The sequence below is a fragment of the Rana temporaria genome, chromosome 4 (assembly GCF_905171775.1).
Source record: "Rana temporaria chromosome 4, aRanTem1.1, whole genome shotgun sequence".
In the NCBI taxonomy this organism is placed as follows: Eukaryota; Metazoa; Chordata; class Amphibia; order Anura; family Ranidae; genus Rana; species Rana temporaria.
In genome coordinates, this window is record NC_053492.1 from 114,174,445 (window position 1) to 114,197,246 (window position 22,802).

At 42.4% G+C, this 22,802-nt stretch overlaps 1 protein-coding gene across 1 annotated transcript in view; it reads right to left on the minus strand.

Moving 5' to 3' along the window:
* Nucleotides 1–5,727: 5,727 nt before the first annotated feature.
* Nucleotides 5,728–22,802, minus strand: part of TM4SF20 (transmembrane 4 L six family member 20) — a 35,457-nt gene continuing 18,382 nt past the window's right edge. The window contains exon 4 of the mRNA XM_040348838.1: nucleotides 5,728–6,249. Within this exon, the coding sequence (XP_040204772.1) occupies nucleotides 5,931–6,249 (319 nt within the window). The 3' untranslated portion in view covers nucleotides 5,728–5,930. The remainder of the gene's footprint in view (nucleotides 6,250–22,802) is intronic.

Below are 22,802 nucleotides of genomic sequence, written 5' to 3' on the forward strand. Positions count from 1 at the left end.
AAGGTCCTTTTCCCAATGAAGGTTTGTGTTGTCCAATTGAGGGTCTACGTCTGAATTTAGAAGGTTATAAGTGAAGGAGATGAGGTGGCTCTGAGGGGATTCCCTAAGGCAAATTGTTTCAAATAGTGTCTTTGGCCTATACCATTCACTCATTGGTTCTAGCCTTTCAAGAAATCTAGTGATTTTAACATAATTGATATTGGAGATTTTACAATTAGGGTCAGTAGATTGGAAGGATTCAAGAGACAAAAGGATAGTATTCTTAAAGAAATCTGTAGCTCTGTATAACGTTACTGGAAGAGTATCGGATGTCGATGCGTTACTGTCAGGAAGATAAATTTCAGGATTTATTGTGATCGGGGTAACTGGTCCATACATGGAAGACACTTTCTTCGTCTTACATAAATTCCTGAATATCTTCAGGGACGCCCCTACCATGGGATGTGTTTTAGTTATACGAGGGATCGTTTTGGGGTTGATCCATGGTAGGTGTCTTATAGGTGCACTGGAAAAACAGGAAAGTTCCTCCAATGCTATCCAATCTTTGGATCGAGCATGCACTTGCCAGTCAATTATCTTGGATAGGTGGCAGGCCCAGTAGTACTTGCGCAAATCCGGAACTCCGATACCTCCCAGATGCTTGGGTTCCACCAATTTGTCCCATTTAATTCGAGGTTGTTTCCCACCCCATATAAAGTTTACGCAAATCTTACGAAAGGAAGTGAAAAAAGAGCTGGGGATACAAATAGGCAGTGTCTGAAATAGGTATAAAAATCTTGGTAGGATGTTCATCTTAATTATATTCGCACGGCCAAACCATGAGAATAGTCCCTTATCCCATCTTGTTAAATCAGATCTAACCACATTCAATAATGGAACAAAATTATTAGAGTATATGTCATTTAAATGGGGGGACAAATTAACGCCTAAGTAGGATAATACTCTATCTTCCCAAACAAATGGGAAGTTCTTTTTGCATAGATTAACCTGGTCTGGAGGTAGGGAGATATTGAGGGCTCTGGATTTTGCAAAATTAATTTTCAGGTTGGACATGTCTTGGAAGATGGAAAAGTCTTTTAACAGATTGGGGAGTGTAATGATAGGATTAGTCAGAAATAATAGCACATCGTCAGCAAATGCAGCTAATTTATATTTTTTATCTCCAATGGTTATCCCCACAATGTCTTGATTGGCTCGGAGCCTACATAGGAGGGGTTCCAATATTAGAATGAATATGATCGGTGACAATGGGCATCCCTGTCGAGTTCCATTGGACACATAGAAAGCCTCCGACAGGTTGCCATTTATTTTGATCCTTGCTGAGTAGAGAAGGTTGATATATTGTAGCATACGTTCGTTTAGTCCCATAAATCCCAATGCTGCGTGCATATAATCCCAAGCTATCCTATCGAAGGCCTTCTCTGCGTCCAATGAAAGTACAAATCCCGGGAACTTCGATACCAGTAACCAATTTTGAATGTTAAGGACCTTGATGGTATTATCCCTGGCCTCCCTCCCAGGAGTGAATCCCACTTGATCCAAAGAGATTAGGTTATTCAGAAGGGGTAATAGGCGGTTCGCTAATATTTTCGCATACAGCTTCACATCCACGTTCAGCAGTGAAATGGGTCTGTAGTTGGAAACTAGATTTTTGTCTTTGTTCGGTTTTGGGACCATCACTATATGTGCTTCGAGCAGATCTTTGGTCGATGTCCATTGGGCTGGGTCAGAATTAAATGCTTTTATAAAATGGGGGATTAGGAGTTCTTTAAAGGTTTTAAAATAATCAACTGAGAAACCGTCAGGGCCCGGGCTTTTCCCGACATTAAGTTGTTTGAGAGCTCCAAGAGCTTCACCTGTTTCCAAGGGCTTATCCAAGTCTTTGGCTATCTTTGGGTCAATCGGTTTGGGACAGTATGAGCTCAGAAAATCAGTGATCATGGATCTCCTTGATCTTGAGTCGAATTTCGGCGTTGTGTCACGTAAATTATATAAATTAGAGTAGAATTTTTGGAACTGTCTGGTAATATCAGAAGTACAGGTTAATTTTTTACCTGTTGGATCATTGATAGAGTGGATGTTGTCAAATTTCTTGTTTGAAGCATTCAGGGAGTTAGCTAGAAGTCTGCCAGTTTTGTTACCATATTCATAAAAGAATTTCTGCGAGTAAACCTTGTTACGTTTAATTTTTTCCTCCAATATTTGAAGTAATTCATTCCTGGCAGTAGTTAATTCAGCTAGTACATCTGATGCGAGTGAGCGTTTATGACTTCTTTCTAACATCTCTATTCGGTCAGTAAGTAGTTTTATATGTTCCCGCCTATCTTTATTCCTTTTTGCCAACAAGGAAATCAGCTCGCCTCTTATCACACATTTGTGAGCTAGCCATAATGTGGGAGGATGCACGTCAGACGTTGAGTTTTCCTTGAAGTAATAAGAAATTGCAGAATCTAATTTTCGGATTATGTTTTTGTCATTTAATAATGAATTATCCAGTCTCCAAGGTTTCCGGGAAAGGGGTTTGTCTTCAAAGGACAAACACATCGTAATGGGATTATGATCGGATAGGATCATGGGATCTATAGAAGTGTTGTCTAGTAATTCCAGGCCGTTTTGCGATATATAAAAATAGTCTAACCTAGAGTAGGAATTATGTGGGGGGGAGTAGAAGGTATAGTCTTTAGAAGAGGGGTTCATGGTGCGCCAGGAGTCGTGCAACGATAGACGGTGTAGCAATTTTTTAATTAAATTCAATGTTCTGTATGGGGTCTTGGAGGAGCCCGATGAGGTGTCTAAAAGGGGGTTCATTGTTAAATTGAAGTCTCCACCTAGTATCACTAGACCCGAAGCAAAGAGTTCTAGTGATTCTATTATGTCTGTAAAGAACGGGGCGTGAAGTCTATTTGGGGCGTATATGTTAGCCAGGGTTACAGATTGGTTGTATAGTGTACCTTTTATGAACAAGAATCTACCCTCCCTATCAACCTTAGTATCCAAAATTTGTATGGGACAGTGTTTAGATATCAAAATAGAAACCCCTTTGCTCTTGGAATCGGAGTTAGTGGCATGTAAGATGTGGGGAAAGTATTTATCGGTAAAGATGGTATAGTTATCAGTCTTAAAGTGTGTTTCTTGCAGGAAAATTATGTCAGAGCCCGATTTCTTTAGAAGTAGCAGAAGTTTTGACCTTTTTTCTGGTATATTGAGCCCTTTGGTGTTCAAGGAGTATAATTTGATCCTCCTTTTCGCAGCATTCATATTATTAGCGGAAAAGGACATTTCAGTAAATAGAATAGAATTGAATGATCAGGTCTGGAAGAAGGGGAAAAAAAAAAAAATTCTAATAACAATTAAGGAAGGTCATAGAATGAATTGGGGGGAAATAAAATAACCTTCACATCCAGAGTCCTCTCAACTGAATGATCCCGGAGAGGGTTTAAGCAATGAGAAAAAAAAAAAAAAAGGGGGAAGAAAAATAACAAAAATAAAATAATAAAAAGAGATAATCTACTGTATCTTTGAAACCTCCTGAAGGAGGATAGAAACCAAAATATAATATGTAGCAATGTCTCTATGCCCTATACCTGAAAGGTGAGATAGGCAAAGATTGTTGCTACTTGGGGGTTGAAATCTAACTAAGTCCAAATTCCACAACAGGACTAAATCACTACCCGCCGCCACAACTGTGTTTATAATAAATATTTACCGTAAGAGGCACATATATATTACAAAAGTTAACTATTCACCCTACTGAAAAATAGATAAACATATATTGAACAAGAACCACAAGTGTTGCGTACATGTACAGGTCATCTCACTCAGCTTGATTATCACAGAACTGGTAGTCATGCCGATCATCAGCTGGTGTGTAAACAAGCACATTGCCAATGCAGGGAATTCACTGCTATAATGCAAATCGGGTTCACTAAAGGAAAATAATGCACAAGACTGGTATAACTAGTAGTCCAGAAAATGTGGATATAAAAGGGCGCTTTAAACCTAATATATCAAGAAATAAGACATATTATTTGAAAAGTGCCTTGTCTGTATAAACGAAGTTACTTTTCAATAACCCTTCAGATATTATACCTAGAATTAATGTGAAAATTAGGAGAAAAGGGAGAACGGAAAACAGTTCTAGGCTTAAGTAAAACAAAACAATTCAAAATATTAATATTCTTTCCTCGCCCTCCTGGGCTTAGGTGTAGTTGTAGCTCGAGGATCGTTCACCGAATCTGCGCCGGGTGGCAGTCTGTTGTCCGATGATTGGGAACGTCGTCTCCGGACCCTGGAGGAGGATGTTTCCATTAGATCATCTCTAGCTTCGTCTTTTGCGGGAGTCTTAGCTCTAAAGTCTGCATACCAATTTGGCAGATCCATATACTCTATATCCATCGTTTTGCAGAATGACAGTAGGTCCTCCGGTACTCTCAGAACCGCAACGTGACCCTGATTATTGGCTTGTAGACCGAATGGGAACTTCCATTTGTATATGATCCCCTTGTCACGCAATTTGTCTAGGAGTGGTTTCACATCCCTCCTATTCTGCAGGGTAATATGAGACAAGTCTTGATAAAAGGAGATGACGTTTCCTTCATACACGTATTTAGCTCTTAGTCTAGCATTTCTGAGTATGTTTTCCTTAAGTAAGAAATCGTCTATGTGGCAGATTATGTCTCTGGGGGGATCAGATGGTTTGCCTCTCGGTCGAAGCGCTCTATGGATGCGCTCCATATTGATGGTAGTCTGCGGAGGTCGTCCTAATAAGTTGTTAAAAATTCCAGTTATTATTGGAGTAATTTGATCTGCCTCCACCGATTCTGGGAGCCCCCTCACTCTCACATTATGCCTCCTGCTGCGATTTTCCAATTCCTCTACTTGGCGATTCAATTCCCTAAGGTGTAGGGTATTGGCATTAACTTTAGAATTTACATGACGCAGCGCTGCTCCTTGTTGCGCAGTATGTAATTCCACCTCTTGTACTCGCGCTGTAACTGCGCGGATCTCCACACTCAGTTCTGTAATGACAGCTGTCAGCGTGGTTTTTATGTCTGCCGCAACCAAGTTTAAATCATCCAGGTTTAGATTACGTTGTACCTCGCTCTTGGTTGCCGGTACTCGATCACCGCATGTGGGAATTTGATTAATTCCCAGTAAATGAGCTCCGTTGTTCCCAAGGGGGAGATTCTGTGATTCCGCCATTGCGGTATAGGGCTGAACAGATCAAGTAGTGGTAATTGCCCCAAGAGTCCTCCGTTTCGGGTAAAAATGGTATCAAAAGATTCCCTGGGGTTACGGGATGTCAAGTGGCCAATATGGGATGATCGGTCCTCTTACCGGCGCCTATATGTTCAGAGCTTCGTCCGTGGCGGCGGGAGCTTTCCGTTCAAGCTGCCATACCTGAGCTCGGCTAGACCACGCCCCTGGAATTCTTTTTTAACCTTTTGCCAACCACATGTGCACCTGCAAGGAGGGTGGGCTTTAATGCCCCTACACTGCACATATGCAACCTTAGTAGCCAAGTGCTGAGAGAACAGCGACTGAGCTGTTGCCTCTTGATATGATTGGGACCCGGCTGGACAGGCTCCTGATCACGTGACCACTGCGACAGCCAAACAACTATGTTGTCATCACGTTACCTAACGAATATACTTGAATTGTGAGTAGGAGCAGGAAAGCAAAGCTGAAGCAAATGTAGCAGTGCAAAGCATGAAATGGCTGCACGTGTAGTACTGTTATAACCCAATAACATTAACACGTGTTTATTAGACTATTTACATCCAACAGATCTCTTTTACAGTTATATCTAAAATAAAAAACAGGAAATAGAATAGACAAAACATTCCCCTTTTTCCCCTTTAATTTTTACTTACACCTCACCACTTGCAAATGTGGGACCCATTAATTGTTAGCCTTGTCAACACAATTACCTAGCCCCGCCACTGTGACTGTCCCTTATGGCGTTTGGATGTTCCACAGAGGAAGCCAAACAAACCAGCCACTATCTGGCTAACAGAGGTGACCACCTCTAATAGTCCCACAATAGCGAGAGACGCATATACTGCGATGTGAATAAGCTTCTGAGAATCCTCATCAATCGTTATGTTCAGATCAAAGTCCGGGACCAGATTAAAGTCCAAAGAATTCTTCTGTGAGATCCCATGGACAGTCACGCTGTCATTAATTTGTTTGGGAGAGCAAGAAGTATTCGTATACCAAACGAGGTCAAAATTCAGGCTTTGAAAGTCGCTGTGAAGACAACAATAGACAGCGTTAAGTAAACCAAACAAAACTGCATGGTACATGCAAAAGAACCTTTCCTGAAAGAAACATGGTGGCTGTTTACTCCAGCATTTATTCCTAACCAAGAGGTACCTTTGTTAGGACTAAATGCTGGTTATCATGCCAACCTCTGACCGCAATATCCCAGTACAAATTGAATTTTATTGCAACACTGCTGTTCCCCTTTATTTTGTAAAGTACTGCGTAAACTGTTAACATTTCTATTTCCATTCACATTCCTATACATTTCTTATAATATTAATAAAAATAGATAAGGATTTCTGACTTTACCGATTTGTTTACTTGTTCCAGGTCAGTGACACAGAAAGTATTCAAGCCAATGGGCCATTCCGCTAAGACTTTCACCAAGAGGACAATGGCATCTCATTAAATTGGTTGTAAACCTCAGAAATATGAACAAAGCATATCACTCTATAGTGTGTATTTGTCTCAAGTCTTCTGCCTGCTGCCTTGTTCCTCTGCATGAATCACTTCTGACAAGTTTTTCCGACACCAAGAGAAAAGTGGTGACAGAGGAGGGGCCTCCAGCTGATTGACAGCTGTGTTTTTGTGAGCTGTGTGGAGGGGGGGTGTGTCTTTTCCCTTCAATCAGCTCTCAGAGATTTCCTCACTGAGCTCTGCATCTTTCCGCCCCCTTTTTTTTTGCGCTATCAGACAAGTTTTAAAGCTGTGCACTTTGAATAGATGTAGGGGAAAGACGTCTGTAGATAAACAGGTAAAACTTATGTAGGTAGATTGGTTTTATGTCTGTGGCCAGTCACTTCACTTGGTATATGTAAGGGTTTACAACCACTTGCTTCATGTACACTACAGCTCCTAAATTTGAGTTTAGGAGTCTGGCTTTTTTCTCCATAAAAGCTTATTAGTCAATGAGCTTATTAGCTCATTGACTAATAAGCTTATTAGTCCAGTTTAGGAGCTGCTGCGGTTAGGAGAACTTCAACCTCCCTCAAGCTCCTGAACATGGAAGAATCCCATTCAGGATAGGAACGTCTTGACTGCCAGATGCCGGAAAACATAAACTGCGGCACAATCATAGTTACATTAATTGGTAAGTTTGAATAAAGACAACAGTCCATCCAGTTCAACCTGTGTAGGTGTGTGTGTAGAAAAATAATTTCCCATATCCCCAATATAGTATTTTCATTAAAATGCACGTCCAAGAGTCTTTTTAAATTATCCATTCTTCCTGTTGACACCAACGATTGTGGAGAAAGTTCCACATCCTTACCGCCCTGACAATGAAAAACACCTACGCAGCTTAAGGTTAAACCACTTCTCTTCCAGTCTCATCGTGTGGCCCTGTGTCTTCTTACACTCCCTGGGACTGAAAAGTTTTATACTTACGCTGTATCGCTATAAAATCTCCTCTCAAGCGTCTCTTCTCCAGGGAGGATAAATTTAGCGCTTGTAGTCAAGGGCGTCGGTAAAGGGCCGGGCTTGGGTGGCTGGAGCCCTGAATGGGTCCCCGAAAAGCCCCGAGTCTCAGGCATGCAGGTTTGCCATTGTGAGCCCCGAGCCGAGCGGCGACCGCCGGGAACTATCTGATCCCGAGCGCCGCCGAGCTGATTCCTGCCGAGTGCGGCCGAGTGCGATAGCGGCAGGTACCGCCTTCTGGAGCCTGTGATGGGCGTACCACTGGTCCATTACCACGCCGCGGGACGTGTGAAGTCCATCATAGGCACTGCAGGCTCCAAAAGGCGGGAATTACAAATACACATCACTCGGAGCTCGGGCGGGCAGCTCTCCTCTCCTCAGGCCCCTCAGATTTCCTACCCTCCAGGCTCCAGACTACAGTCCTTGGGTCTTCTACCCTCTTTGGCTCCTCCTCTGACGCCGGAATGAGTGACTGCTGTGACACCGCTGAGGTAGGTCAGAGATAGTGTAATGTGTATGTATATAGGTCAGTGTACTTCTGTCACTACAATCCGTGTAGATAGGTAAGTGTAGGTATGTCAGGTAGGTCAGTGTATATAGGTCAGGTCACTACCTTCAGTGTAAATAGGTTAGGTTACTACCGTCAGTTTTTATATATGTCAGGTAGATCAGTGTACACGCACCTTCATTTTAAGAGGGGAGTTTTATGAAAAAAACTTACATTTTAAATAAAGAACTTTGAAGCAAAATAAGGGTCAGTGTCCATCAATGCCCATCTGCAGCCTCAAAATTGCCCATCGATGCCCATCTGCAGCTTCACAATTGCTCATTAATGCAGCTTGATCAATGCCCATCTGCAACCTCACCATTGCCCATCAATGCAGCTTGATTAATGCCCATCTGCAGCCACCCCATGACTATGAATGCAGCCTGATCAATGCCCATCTGCAGCCTCCCCATGACCATGAATGCAGCCTGATCAATGCCCATCTCAGGGAGGGGGGTGGGATGAGCGCTATCAGATTACATACAGCGAGAATCTCCTGTTTACTCAGCGGCCTCTTTAATACAAAGTCCCACCTCCTGGACAAGCTTCAGGTGAGTCTCGCTGTATGTAATCTGACAGTGCTCGCCCCCCTCCCCGTTCTCTCAGAGGCATGCCAAAAAAATTTTTACGCCAATAAATACAGTAATTTTATTTTCTTTTGTGTGGGCTTCTCTAATCCCTCCTCCTCTCAAGACACACATTGGGGCTAGGAAAGCCAATACGCATTTTGACTGCCTTAAACACTTCTGTACCAAACCTGTTATTGTGTTTCCACAACATTCTGAATACAATAAAGACATTTGTGGATTCCAAATGTTTGCTGAAGAATATTGTTCACAGTAATTGTCTTATATATTGTCTCATAAATTCAGATCAGGCATAGAGGTCTCAGGAAGGGATAGTCACTATTACAATGGCTGGAGTCAGAATACATGTAGTGGTCGGAAGCTTGGGTCGAGGTACTAAAAGTTTTTTTAAATATCTATATATACAGTATATATATATATATATATATATATATATATATATATATATTAAACTTTTAGTACCTCTGCCCAAGCTTCCAACCACTACGTGTATTCTGACTCCAGCCATTGTAATAGTGACTATATATTATTTTTGCCGCCTTTTTAAACTTTTTTTTTTAATTGGAGGGCAATCAGCAAAGCGGATCTTGCATTTTTTGTAAGGTCCACTTTTAAGTAGAACTAAAAGCATACATTTTTTTTTTCATTTAAATAGAGTAAGGGAAGGTTATAGCCCCTGCCATTGGGGAGAATTACACTTTGCTGTCCCATGCCAAAACAGAAAATGAGAGGCAAGTTAGGGAATCCCAAGTTGACACCAGAACTACTGTGCCCTTTGATAGATTTCTCCTCTGGTACTGTTCTGATGAGCGATGGACTTTGTAGGCATAACACGGTTGGATATATAAAAAGTATACATTTTATTACAGAGGATATACAGAACAGATTATAAAATTACATTAGGTATTCATAAAAACATAAACCTTAGAAAAAGGATAACACACCACCTGGAAGGACCATATAAAATATAGTATACTAGGAACAAGAACACAAGATCACTTCCTATAGTTAGGTATACTAATATAGGGGTTATTATCGAAGGCGGTGTGTCAGATACTGCTTTGAGTTAAAGTAGTGTGCGCCACACCGCCTTCGATAATAACCCCAATATTAGTATACCTAACTATAGGAAGTGATCTTGTGTCCTTGTTCCTAGTATAAAGGAAAATTTATTATCATACTTACCGTAATTTTCCTTTCCTGATAGACTCCATGGCAGCCTACGTGTGGGTTAATCCCGCCTTCTCTCCAATGTGATAGGACCCCATACCCATAAAAGTTAACTCACCAATAGACTCAGTGTTCCGTAACTATCCCGACTCCATAATTTCAGGGTGGGAACTCCGTCTGCCATGGAGTCTATCAGGAAAGGAAAATTACGGTAAGTATGATAATAAATTTTCCTTTTTCCTGACTGACTCCATGGCAGCCTACGTGTGGGAAATAACTAGCCAACACACGGGTGGGTATGCTGAACAGAAATATATTTAATTTGTCCCGTCAGCCGACAAGACTGATAAACCAAAATTTACAGAAGACAGTGCTGCAGGTTCAACACAGTAATGGGACATAAAGGTGTTTATAGAAGACCAAGAGGCCGCTCTACAGATAACATCTGGCGCCACATGACGGGCTGCTGCCCAGGAAGCTGCCATCCCTCTCGTGGAGTGAGCTGTTACCGCCTGCGGAGGAGCCAAGCCCTTTGCACAATAAGCCTGTTGTATCGTTTGGACGATCCAGGATGCGATTGTTCTTGAAGATGCCTTCTTCCCTTTGTTCTTGCCTGAATGCAGGATGAACAGGTGATCAGAACGTCTGAATGTGGATGTAACTTGAAGATATTCAGTGAGTATCTTGCCCATATCCAGAGGGTGAGTCTCATCAGAATCCGGGTTTTTAAAGGTAGGGAGAACTACTTCCTGATTCTCATGGAAAACCGACGAGACCTTCGGTTTGGAGCCCAGCATAGGTATCAGAACCACTCTGTCTGGAAAAAAGGTGAGAAATGGCTCCTTGTGACCCAAAAAAACGATCTCGGACACTCTCTTGGCCGAGGTGATAGCTACCAAAAAGGCTACTTTGGCTGAAAAGTTCTTCAATGAGGACGGGGAAGGTCCCGACATACTAAGACCATTCAAAAAGTCAAGTACTAACGGGAGATCCCATTTGGGGAATCTTGGCTTCCTCAGAGGTCTCAATCTTGAGGCTCCACGAAAAAATTGTTTGATTAGTGGATGAGTTGCCCAAGGGATTCCAGAAAAGGCTGAAAGTGCTGAGATTTGAACTCTTAGAGAACTTACAGACAGGGGTAGGTCTAGCCCTGATTGAAGAAAGCTCAGGATGTTTTGGATTTCTGGGTTCTTGAAGGAACTGCCCGCGGTTAAAGAAAATTCCACAAACTTAGACCATATTCTACCGTACACTTTATTTGTGCTTCCTTTCCTTGAGCTCATAAGGGTAGAGATCACCCGAGAGGCGCAGCCAAGGGATTCTAGCCTTTCCCTTTCAAGAACCAGACCGCTAGTTTCATTTGAGCCGGACAGGGATGGAGGAGTGTCCCCTGGGAGAGAAGGTCTGGTCTGCATGGTATTGGAATTGGGTCCTGAAGACTCAGCTGGACCAACAGAGGGAACCAAGGCCTGTTCGGCCAGTATGGAGCCACCATTGTGATTTCCACTTCTTCCGCTAGAAGTCTCTTCAGGAATTTTAGAATTATTGGGATCGGGGGAAAGGCGTACGCCCTCTGAAACCACCATCGATCCGTTAGGGCATCTGTCCCGATTGCCTGGCTGTAGTAACCCCTCGTGTAGAAATTCTTCAATTTGGCGTTGTTCGGGGAGGCAAAGAGATCCACTTGGGGATTGACTCCCAGTGATAATATCCAACGGAAAGACTGGTCGTGGAGAGACCATTCGTTGACGTCCACCTGAGTTCGTGACAGGAAATCCGCTTGGGAGTTCTGAATGCCTGGAATGAAAACAGCCGTCAGGTTGACCAGGTTCACTTGGGCCCATTTCATAATGGGCTCTACTTCCTGGAGAAGGGATGAGCTCCGAGTCCCGCCTTGTCTTTTGACATATGATACTGCTGTGGTGTTGTCCATCCTTAGAATTACTGACTTTCCCTTCAGCAGTTGTGAAAAGGACTGTAGGGCACACCAGGCCGCTCGAAGCTCCAGGGTGTTCGAGCCTGGATTGTGGAGGCGAGCGTCCCACCTGCCTTGCGCCATGCTTGTGCCGCATAAGGCCCCCCAACCGGAGCCACTGGCATCTGTCGTCACTGTGACCCACTAAACTGGAGCGATGGAGTGACAATTCAGCAGATTCTTCGGTTGAAGCCACCAGAAGAGGCTGCCCCTCATTGACGTGGAAATGTGGATCCGTTGACTCATGCTCCCTGACTTCCACTGCCTGAGAAAGCCGGATTGGAAGGGACGTAGCCTCCATAGAGCCCATTTCACCATCGGTGTTGTGGATACCATTGTCCCAATGATCTTCAAGCATTGATGAGCTCTTAGGTGGCGAGTACTCAAGGCCCGGGAAATCCTCTCCTGAATTACCGGAATCTTCTCTGCTGGTAGAGAGATGGTCTTCCTTACTGTGTCGAATTGAGCTCCCAGATAGGTTAGACACTGAGTTGGCTCTAGATGGCTTTTTGCCAGGTTCAGGAGCCACCCGAATTCGGATAAGGTCGAGATGACCTGATCCCTCTGTGCCAAGAGAAGGGTCTTGTCTTGGGACAGGACCAGGAGGTCGTCCAGATAATGATACAGACGAATCTTCTTCAGCCTGATGAGAGCTACCAGTGCCAGAAGAACTTTGGTGAAGACCCGTGGGGATGTTGTTAGGCCAAAGGGTAGGCACACGAACTGGAGGTGTTCCTGGTTGACATAGAACCTGAGGTACTTGTGCAGCTCTGCTGCTATTGGGACGTGGAAATAGGCATCCTTTAGGTCCACGGAAATCATCCAGTCGCCTGGCTGTATTGCTTGTTGGATGGTTGATAGGATTTCCATTTTGAACTTTTTGTGTGTTATAAATTTGTTCAAATATGTCAAGTCTATGACTGGGCGCCAGGTACCGTTCTTCTTTTGCACTAAGAAGAGAGGGGAGTACACCCCAAGAAACTGTTCGTCTTTTGGGACGTGTACCACTGCTCCTTGAATCTTCAGGAGGTGAATGTAGTCTAGAAGGACCTGTTTCTGCTCCAGTGACCCTGGAAGAAGGGTGGAGATGAACTTTGGACAGGGAGGACTGGAAAAGGACCATGTGTGTCCTGAGGTCACGGTCTTGATGACCCAAAAGTCCTTGATTGAGGCCGCCCAGACGTGCCGATAAAGGAGTAGACGAGCTCCCACACGATCCGCTTGGGCGGGCGTTGTCTCAAAAAGATTTCCCCTTGTCGCGTCCAGTTGACGCCTGAGTAGTTGGAGTAGGTCTCCGGTAGGAGCCTCTACCTCTGCTCCAATTCCTTCTGTAGTTTCCACCAGGCCTGTAAGCGCGAGCTTCCCTAGCGCGGTCCGGGCTGTATCGCCGGAATTGAGGCATTTTTTTTCCCGATTGGCGCTTGTCCTGAGGAAGGAAACCAGACTTGCCGCCCGTGACTTTGGAAATGGCATCATCTAGCTTGTTGCCAAACAGGGTTGATCCTTCAAAGGGAATCTTGCACCAGTTCTGCTTCGAAGATGGGTCAGCAACCCAGGGGCGTAGCCAGAGGGCCCGTTTCGCGGTCACAGAAGAAAGCATAATCCTGGCTAACAGGCGGATTAAGTCAACGGAGGCTTCGCCCAGGAATGCGACCGCCAGTTTTAACTCTGCCGTGGCTGAGTTCTTGGCTAGTTCTTCAGAGACGCCTTTGAGGAAAGAATCGACATTTTCCGTCCAGGCTTCCATGGCCTTTGATAATGCCGCTAAAGCTAGAGCCGGTTTGCACGCTGTGCCCGCAAGGCCATAAATTCTTCTGAGGTCCTGGTCCATTCTTCTGTCCAGGCCATCTTTGAAAGAGACGGAGTCAGCAATAGGTAAAGTGACATGTTTAGCCAGTCTCGTTACTGCCGCATCTACCAGAGGAACATTTTCCAAATGTTTGACCTCCTCCTGCTTGAAGGGATAGAGCCTTGAGGCTTTGTTAGCCATGGAAGATTTTCTGTCCACCTTGCTCCATTCCTCTTCAAAGATACCCTTCAGTTCGGATAGAAACGGGAACGTAGGGCGTTCTTTTCCCAAGCGCTTAAAGTATTTTTTCTGCTTGGCTGGAGAAGCAGGTTGTTCCTCCCATAAGAGAGCCTCCTTAATCGCTTTGACGAGTGGCGTCACCTGCGCGAAGTCAAATTCTAAGCCTTCTTCATCACTCTCTAGGTCACCCTCAGGAAAAGCCGGAGTGGAGACTTGAGGCCGGGAAGGACCTGGATCCTCTAGGATCTCCAAGTTTGGAGAAGCAGACCCGTCAGTGTTGGTCTGAATCTGCGTGTGGGGCATGTTCTCTCTTAGAGTTCGTTGAACCACACGTTCCACCAGAGACTCGATGCGATGACCTTCAGTCTCTTTTTCCCTAACCGCATGGGCGTAGCATCGGTCGCATAATGATTTGCCCTCAGGGACACGAGTGTCACATCCCCAGCAGGCTCTGCGTTCAGAGCGACTTTCATGGCGGTGGGAGCGGTGTCTTGAGGAGGAATGTGATCTTCTCCTCCGGTGGGAAGAAGTAGATGGAGATCTACGCTTGGACCTCGACTTTGAGGAAGAAGAAGTGCGTTGCGGACTGGCAAGGTCTTCCGGTTCTGGATTGGAAGGGCTAAATAAAAAACATTTAGGGAGGAAACTGTCAACACACATGAAAATGTGACTAGCAGCCCCAAACCCGAACCCTTTCCCGCACATACCTTGTGCGTGAGGGCCGGCCGTCTGTGGACTGTGACTGGTCCATAATTACTCTGGACCTGCGTACAGTGGATGGCAATTCAGGATCAACAAGAAACCTATGGTGCCGAATAAAAATACATTAAATAAGGGGCGTGGTCTAGCCGCAGGTGAAGATGGCTGCTTAATAGCAGAGCTCCCACCACTGCAGGGATCTTTGAACAACCCACTGCGTTTATAGACTTTTATTCCGGTCCTTTCCGGGATACATTCGTTCCAGACCTATCCGGCATCCTGGTGTGAACTTTTGGTGTTACCGGCAAGAAGGTTTATTCCCCTATCACAGCTTTTTTCTGACACCGGATGATCGCTATGGCCAACATTGGATCTACCCATACGGATGCTCTATTAACTCCGACAGGTAATCCTGCCTCGGCTACTGCTATTATGTCAGCCAGTGGTATTGCTGTGGAAAATGTACTTATCCAGCCTAGTCTGAGTGATCTTTACAATGTGGCTGATGACATTAAGAATACCTTAACAGCGGCCATTGCGGCACTGAGCCTTGATGTACGTGCTATTACTGCTCGGGTGGTGGATGTTGAAAATACCGCTGCGCAACAGGGTGCCATACTGCGTCATGTCAATCGCAAGGTTGATTCCCACACCCTCCATCTAAGAGATCTCCACCGCCAAGTGGAAGATTTAGAAAACAGAAGTAGACGCCATAACCTTAGACTGAGAGGTCTTCCAGAAATTGTTGATCACGATCAACTAACATCTGTGGTGTCAGACATCTTTAATAATCTGCTGGGACGTCCACCGCAAACCCCTGTTAAAATGGAGCGCATTCATCGTGCATTAAGACAGAAAGGAAGGCCATCTGATCCCCCTAGGGATGTCATCTGTCATATTTCTGACTTTCAATTGAAGGAGGATATCCTCAGAAATGCCAGACTGCGCCATAAGTTCCTGCATGAAGGCGCTGAATTGCAGATATATCAGGACTTATCGCATATTACTCTCCAGAATAGAAGAGACCTTAAACCTTTATTGGATTTACTCAGGGAAAGAGCCATAATTTATAGATGGAAGTTTCCCTTTGGCTTGCAAGCCACTCATCAAGGACGTACTGCCCTGCTAAGAGTGCCAGAAGAACTGCAGATGTTTTGTGACGCACTAGGTATTCCCTATATTGATGTGCCAGATTGGTATGCTGAGTTTCGCTTCAGAGCTGCCAGGAAGGAGCAACAACAAATGGAAACCATGGAAACCATTCCTACACGCCACCGCAGACGTCGCTCCCCCTCAGTAAACAAATCACTGGACGCCTCCAAGGATCGTGAACCTGAACTGAAAGCAACAGGATCCCCGCGCGTGAGAAGACCCAGACGTGAATACTAATTGATTAATGTTTTTCTTTCTCATCGGACTGACTGTTCCCACTCCCTTTCCTTCACTAGCAGATCTCAGGTTTACTTCCACTTCTCTCATCCTCTCTCCATGTCATGTTTTTATCTGCTTTTCTTTAAATAGCTTGTCTGGTATCGGCAAGGGGGAATATTTTATGTGTTACTATTAATGGTTTCAATTGATTACCTGATGTCTTTGGCATTTGGTTTTTAATTGTCCTGTGTTCCTCTTGCTGATTTCAGCCTTGTTACAATGTAATGTAATTGAATTGAGCAAGGTGGTGGATACGTTTTTGCTTTCTGCTTGGGATTGCTGTTTAATTGGTCTTCCACTAATCTTACTTATTTAGAGTTAATGTTTCTTTTCATCCCCTGTTGTGCCAGGGAACTCGATACATTTTATCTTTCTGTTTGTTTTATTTATTTTTTCTCTTTTTTTTTTTTTTTTTTTTTTGCTGCCCAACACGTATTATTGTCCTCTATATGATTTGTTAAGTAGAGGTATATATAGGGGATTAAACACTGTAGTAATAGCCGATTGATTGAATCGGCATGGGAATGCTAATGAAAAGTGTTAGACAAACTATTGAATGAAGTGACATTTTATGGAGGCATGGTAGGAGGTTGAGGGTCGGTGTGAGAGGACAGAATTGGGAGAGAGGAAGGATGATATGTCGAGGGTTGGGAATGTGAATGAAAGGAAGGAAAAACAAATGACAAAAAAAAAAAAAAAAAAATGATAATATATATATTAGTTATGAATTACGGGGAAAAAAAATAATAAAAAAAAAAATTATTAAAAACATGGCTAATTAAGGGGATTAACTTGAGAGAGGGATATCTTGTATATTGATTATTTTTTGTATTTCTCTATACATAGGTATTCCATATGGCAACATTGATGTTTTTCTATGTCATCTCCCTGATCCCTAGTCACTTCTATATTTTTGAATATTTTGTTCCACTTTTTGGGATGGATTTGAGTCTAGGCAGAGAGGAGGGAGATCGCTATGATTGATAACATTAATATTAATATTTAAAAGAAAAAAATATAAGAAAATTATTATATATAGAAAATAAAAATGGTTATAATTGTAAAATACCAAAAAAATTTGTAGAGAGGGTTATCTTTTAAAAAGTTGAACAGGCTCTGCTTAATGTCGTGAAACTTTTTTTTTTTTTCTCCGGAACGACTATTTAGTGTTTAAATGTTGGATGGTAATATGACAAAAAAAAATAAATAAATATATATATATATGATATGTGATAACACAATTGGGGGTTTTTATGTGTTAATTTTTTTTTTCTCTTTCTCCCTGTAGTGGTGGGATGTATGATTTTCATCTCATTCATCCTTGCTTGGGTTTTCTCCAACCCCACGATAGTTGCTTTGGTAGTTGCCAACCAGCCCTTGGTTGGCGTACTCTATTGCTGCTATAAATTTTACTGATCTACCTTGCTGAGTGATTCTTCGTGTTAGTTTCCTCTGTAAGGTGATCGGTTATCTGGGTATTTACCCGACGTTCTATAAGTTAGATTTCCATTATATAGTTATTTTTTCTGACCCTTCCCCCATTTTTCCTAATTGAACCTCCTTCCCCACACCTCAACCTATCCCTAAAATTTTTTTTTTTTTTTTTTTTTTTTTTTTTTATATTTTGAAAAATTTACAGTGATATTTATGGCCCTTCCTAGTAATATTTCCGATAGACCGCCAAAACTGAAATTTTATTCCCTAAATGTTAAGGGTCTAAACGTCAGGGAGAAGAGATCTAAATTATTTTTGATATTGAGAAAATCGAAAGCTGATGTTGTTTTCCTGCAGGAGACTCACTTCAAAACTGACAAGTTGCCTGCTTTTAAAGATAAATGGTTCCCGATGTCCTTTCATGCTACTAATCCTGAATCCAAGACCAAGGGGGTCACCACATTGATCTCCAAAAATTGTCCCCTTCAAATCCAGGATTCTCTGTTAGATACTGAGGGTAGGTTTGTTTTTCTCAAGGGTTCTTTATATAACAAACCTATTACTTTGGCGAATATATATGCACCTAACAAAATGCAAGTGCCGTTCCTTACAGATACACTACAACTACTTGATACCTTTAAATCTGGGATGCTCATTGTGGGGGGTGATTTCAATTTGGCTTTGAACCCCTTACTTGACACATCCTCTGGCTCCTCAAATATTTCCTATAGGTCCTTACATTCGATAAAGAATGTGTTGAAAAACATGTCCCTTCATGATACGTGGCGTACACTAAACCCAACCTCCAAAGATTACACCTTTTATTCCTCTCCGCACAACAAATATTCAAGAATTGACTATTTCTTCCTGTCCCAGAACGATCTTGAGGATCTTATTGACAGTTCAATTGAACCAATGTTTTTTTTCCGACCATCATCCTATTACTTTCTCTATAATTTTTCGTTCCAGGCCTGTTAATAATAGAATTTGGAGACTTGATAATTCTTTACTTAACGACCCTGACAACGTTAGCTCCCTGACTTCAAAGATTAATTTATATTTTATTGAAAATGATACTGAAGATTTAGATCCTGCTTCTCTCTGGTCTGCACATAAATGTGTGATTAGGGGTGAGCTGATTTCGATTGCCGCTAAAAGAAATAAGATGAGACAAGCACACATCAAATCCCTTACAGAACGAATCCATCTACTAGAAAACAAACACAAACAATCGTTAGCCTTGGACACTCTTTCTGATTTGCTAGAAGCTAGAGAGACCCTTTTAAGATTTTTAGATGAGAGGATTAAACGAAATTTCGCTCTATCGCAAAAGCTGTTCTACGAATTTGGCAATAAAACTGGCAAGCTCCTTGCCAAGACTCTTCATTCTACTAAGCGCATCAATAATAATAATATATATTCTATCACTGATCCTAGTGGGAAAAAATTGTTTTCCTCTTCCGAAATCGCCGATCGATTTAAACAATTTTATACTAAATTATATAATTTACCAGTAGATAATACACCAGATGGCTTGGCCGATAGGAAAGAGAAAATTACTGAATTCTTACATTCATATAGCCCGAATCCTATTAGCTTGGACGACGCAATCTCTTTGGACAAACCCATTGATAGGGAGGAAACTATCACTGCTCTCAAACAACTTAAGACGGGTAAATGCCCTGGCCCAGATGGCCTATCTGTTTCCTATTATAAAACCTTCTCAGATTCTATTATCCCTCATTTTTTAAAAACATTTAACAATATCCCCTCTTCGTCCCCTTTCACTAAAGATATATTGGAGGCACATATCACCATGATTCCCAAACCTAACAAGGATACATCCCTGGTTTCTAACTACAGGCCCATTTCACTTTTAAATGTCGACGTTAAGCTGTATGCTAAAATTATTGCTAATCGCCTGCTCCCCTTACTACCTAAGATTATCTCTCTAGATCAGGTGGGCTTCATCCCAGGCAGGGAGGCGAGGGATAATACTATTAAGGCAATAAATATACAACATTGGCTCTCAAAATCTAGAGTTCCGGGTTTTTTTCTCTCCCTTGACGCAGAGAAGGCTTTCGACAGAATAGCGTGGGACTATATGAATGAAGCCCTAAAAGCACTGGGACTTGGAGAACGCTTACTCAATCTTATTCGTGTGCTTTACTCTTCTCCCACAGCAAAAATTAAAGTGAATGGTTGTCTGTCGGAAGCCTTCTCTGTGTCCAATGGAACGCGTCAGGGGTGCCCTTTGTCCCCAATTATTTTTGTCCTTCTCTTAGAACCCATGCTCAATAGACTTAGGAGTAATCAAGACATAGTTGGTCTTGAGATTGAGAAGAAATATTATAAACTTGCTGCATTTGCTGATGACATTCTTCTCTTTCTCTCGAATCCCATAGTGACTATCCCCAACTTGTTGAAAGATTTCTCCCTCTTCAGTACGCTTTCAAACCTTAAAATTAATTTTGCTAAATCCACGGCCTTGAACATTTCTTTGTCTGATGCTACTGTATCCTTATGTAAATCAAATTTTCCTTTTCACTGGGGAGAGGACTCTTTGACTTATCTAGGAATTAAATTGACTCCAAATATAAAAGATCTTTATGATGCGAATTTCCTGCCTTTGCTCAAAATTATCAAGAATGACTTGTTAGCTTGGGATAAGGGTTTTTTTTCCTGGTTCGGGAGAGCTGATGTAGTCAAAATGAATATTCTCCCCAGAATTCTCTATTTGCTACAAACTATACCCATTAGGATTCCGACTACTTTTTTCAATGACTTTAGACGCATGTGTACAAAATTTATCTGGAATCAGAAACAACCTCGTGTTAAATGGGACAAGCTTATTATTCCCAAACTGTTGGGGGGTTTAGGACTACCTGATGTACAAAAGTATTACTGGGCTTGCCACATGACTCGCATTTTGGATTGGCACTTACATACCCACACCAAGGCCTGGGTCGACTTAGAAGGTGCTTCCTCATCTCCTGTTATCCCTCTGATCCATTTACCTTGGATTAATGCACGAAAAATCCCACCTGTCGCTTGCTCTCACCCTCTGGTGGGCTCTACCTTGCAAATTTTTAGGACCCTCTGTAAAAAATTCAATTTTTCCTCCATTTATGGTCCTCTTACTCCTCTGCTTTTAAACCCAGAGATCTCCTCAAAGCATTCGGTTAACGCTTCTGGTTCCACACAGATCGGTTCGATTAGAGCAGAAACCTTTTTCGACAAAGGTGCTCTTCTTACTCTCGATTCTTTTAGGCTTTCCCACCCTGACAAGGTTATACTTCCTTCTGGATATGAACAGATCAAACGATTTTTGAGTCGTGCTGGGTCAAATTCCGTATGGTGCAGAAGTAAAACTATTTTTGAGACCTTATGTCTCCAAGATTCTCCTAAAAAACATCTGATTTCTGCAGTATACACGTCTTTTTTCACAGCATTTGACATCAAGAATGACGTAACCAATCTCAAATGGGAAAGCGATCTGGGCATCTCCCTCTCAGATGAGGAATGGGAACATGTTTTTCGACATATTCATAAGGGATCCATGAATGTGTTGACACAGGAGAATAATTACAAATTATACTGTAGATGGTATAGGACACCTGCCATTATTCATAAATATAATGCAAGCACTTCGCAATTATGTTGGCGTTGTAACAGTGCTCAGGGCACTCTCTTACACATTTGGTGGGAGTGTGGTCTGATCAAACCCTTCTGGAAGGAAGTCCATCGATTAATTTCTCACATTACAACATATACCCCTGACTTCACGGCTGCTCAATATTTGCTACACCACTCCTCACTACCTCAATACATATACAAAAAATCGTTGATGTTTCACTTAATCAATGCCGCCAAACTCTGTGTACCTGTAAGGTGGATGCAATCTTCACCTCCTACCATTTCGGATTGGTTTACCAAAATTGGGCACATAGCCGAAATGGAAGAGCTTATTTCTCAATCCAAAGACTCGCCAAAGACCTTTTACGACATATGGGCATGCTGGTTATCTTTCAAGAGCTCCGTTGAATTTCATTCAATAAGGACTGCTTCTTTATAAGATTGTTTAATTTCTTTTTATTTCAATAGTTTTTTTTTTTTTTTTTTTTTTTATTGATATTTTTCAAGATTGCTTAATTTCACCATCTCTGAACTCTCCTTCTTTTACTTTCTCGATAAGGGAGGTTTACCAGATGGGTTGCATACATTTTCCATCTCTTTTGAAATTTCCCCCCCCTTTTTCTTTTTTATTTATTTTATTTGTTTACTTTTATTTTATTTTTTCCTCTCTCCCCTCTTCCTCCCCTTCCCTTCTTCCGCTCCCCTCTCCTTGTTCTGTAAATCTATTTAACAAACGATTTTGTCTTCTGAGTAATGTTTTGTATGATATGCATATTATACAATTTGTGCAAGTATCATTTTCTGTATTTACCTATGAAAATTCTCAATAAAATATTTGAAACAAAAAAATCAAAAAAAAAAAAAAAAAAAAAAAAAAATACATTAAATAAAAGTGTGCTGTCCCCTTAAGAAGAAATTCTCTGCTGCTGTTTTTTTTTTTTTTTTTTTTTTTTAAATAAATAAATAAATATATAATCAACTAAAAATTCATTAAGACAAATCAATTAAGTTTACATAGTGATTTAAATAATTAAATAATTAAATACATGCAGATAAACATAGGCAAAAAATAGGAGCATGGTAAAATCAATAAGCCAGAAGCAACACTCACTGACCTGGCAACCAGAAGGGAAACACCCAGACACTCAGCTGCTCGCCTGAAGGGAGACCCAATGATCATAGGCGAGCAGCTGATTTTAAATCACCCGCCGGTGACGTCACGCGTCCTCCACGAACGCGCCTGCGCAGTGGAACGCAATCCCACGGCGCCTGCGCGGCCGCCGCGGGAATCGACGGACTGCGCATGCGCGACCAAGCCTCGCTCTGAGGATGGATACGGCGCATGCGCGGGGCACTAGCGATGGGGAATCAGGAAGTCACAGGCGTGCTGGAACGCAGAGGCGCTCCAGCCGCCATACACACACAAAACAAACAACACAGAGGCACGAATAAGCGACTGCCATGGAGGAAATATATATAGAAAGGGACCTTGCCAGCCGATCCTAGAAGTCTTCAGCACATGCCACAGCCACAACCAAGTGTGCTGGGAAGCTCACCACCCGCCCATGGCTGGGATCCGAGCTGCACCGCTTAAAGTGTGCTCTTTTCCATTCC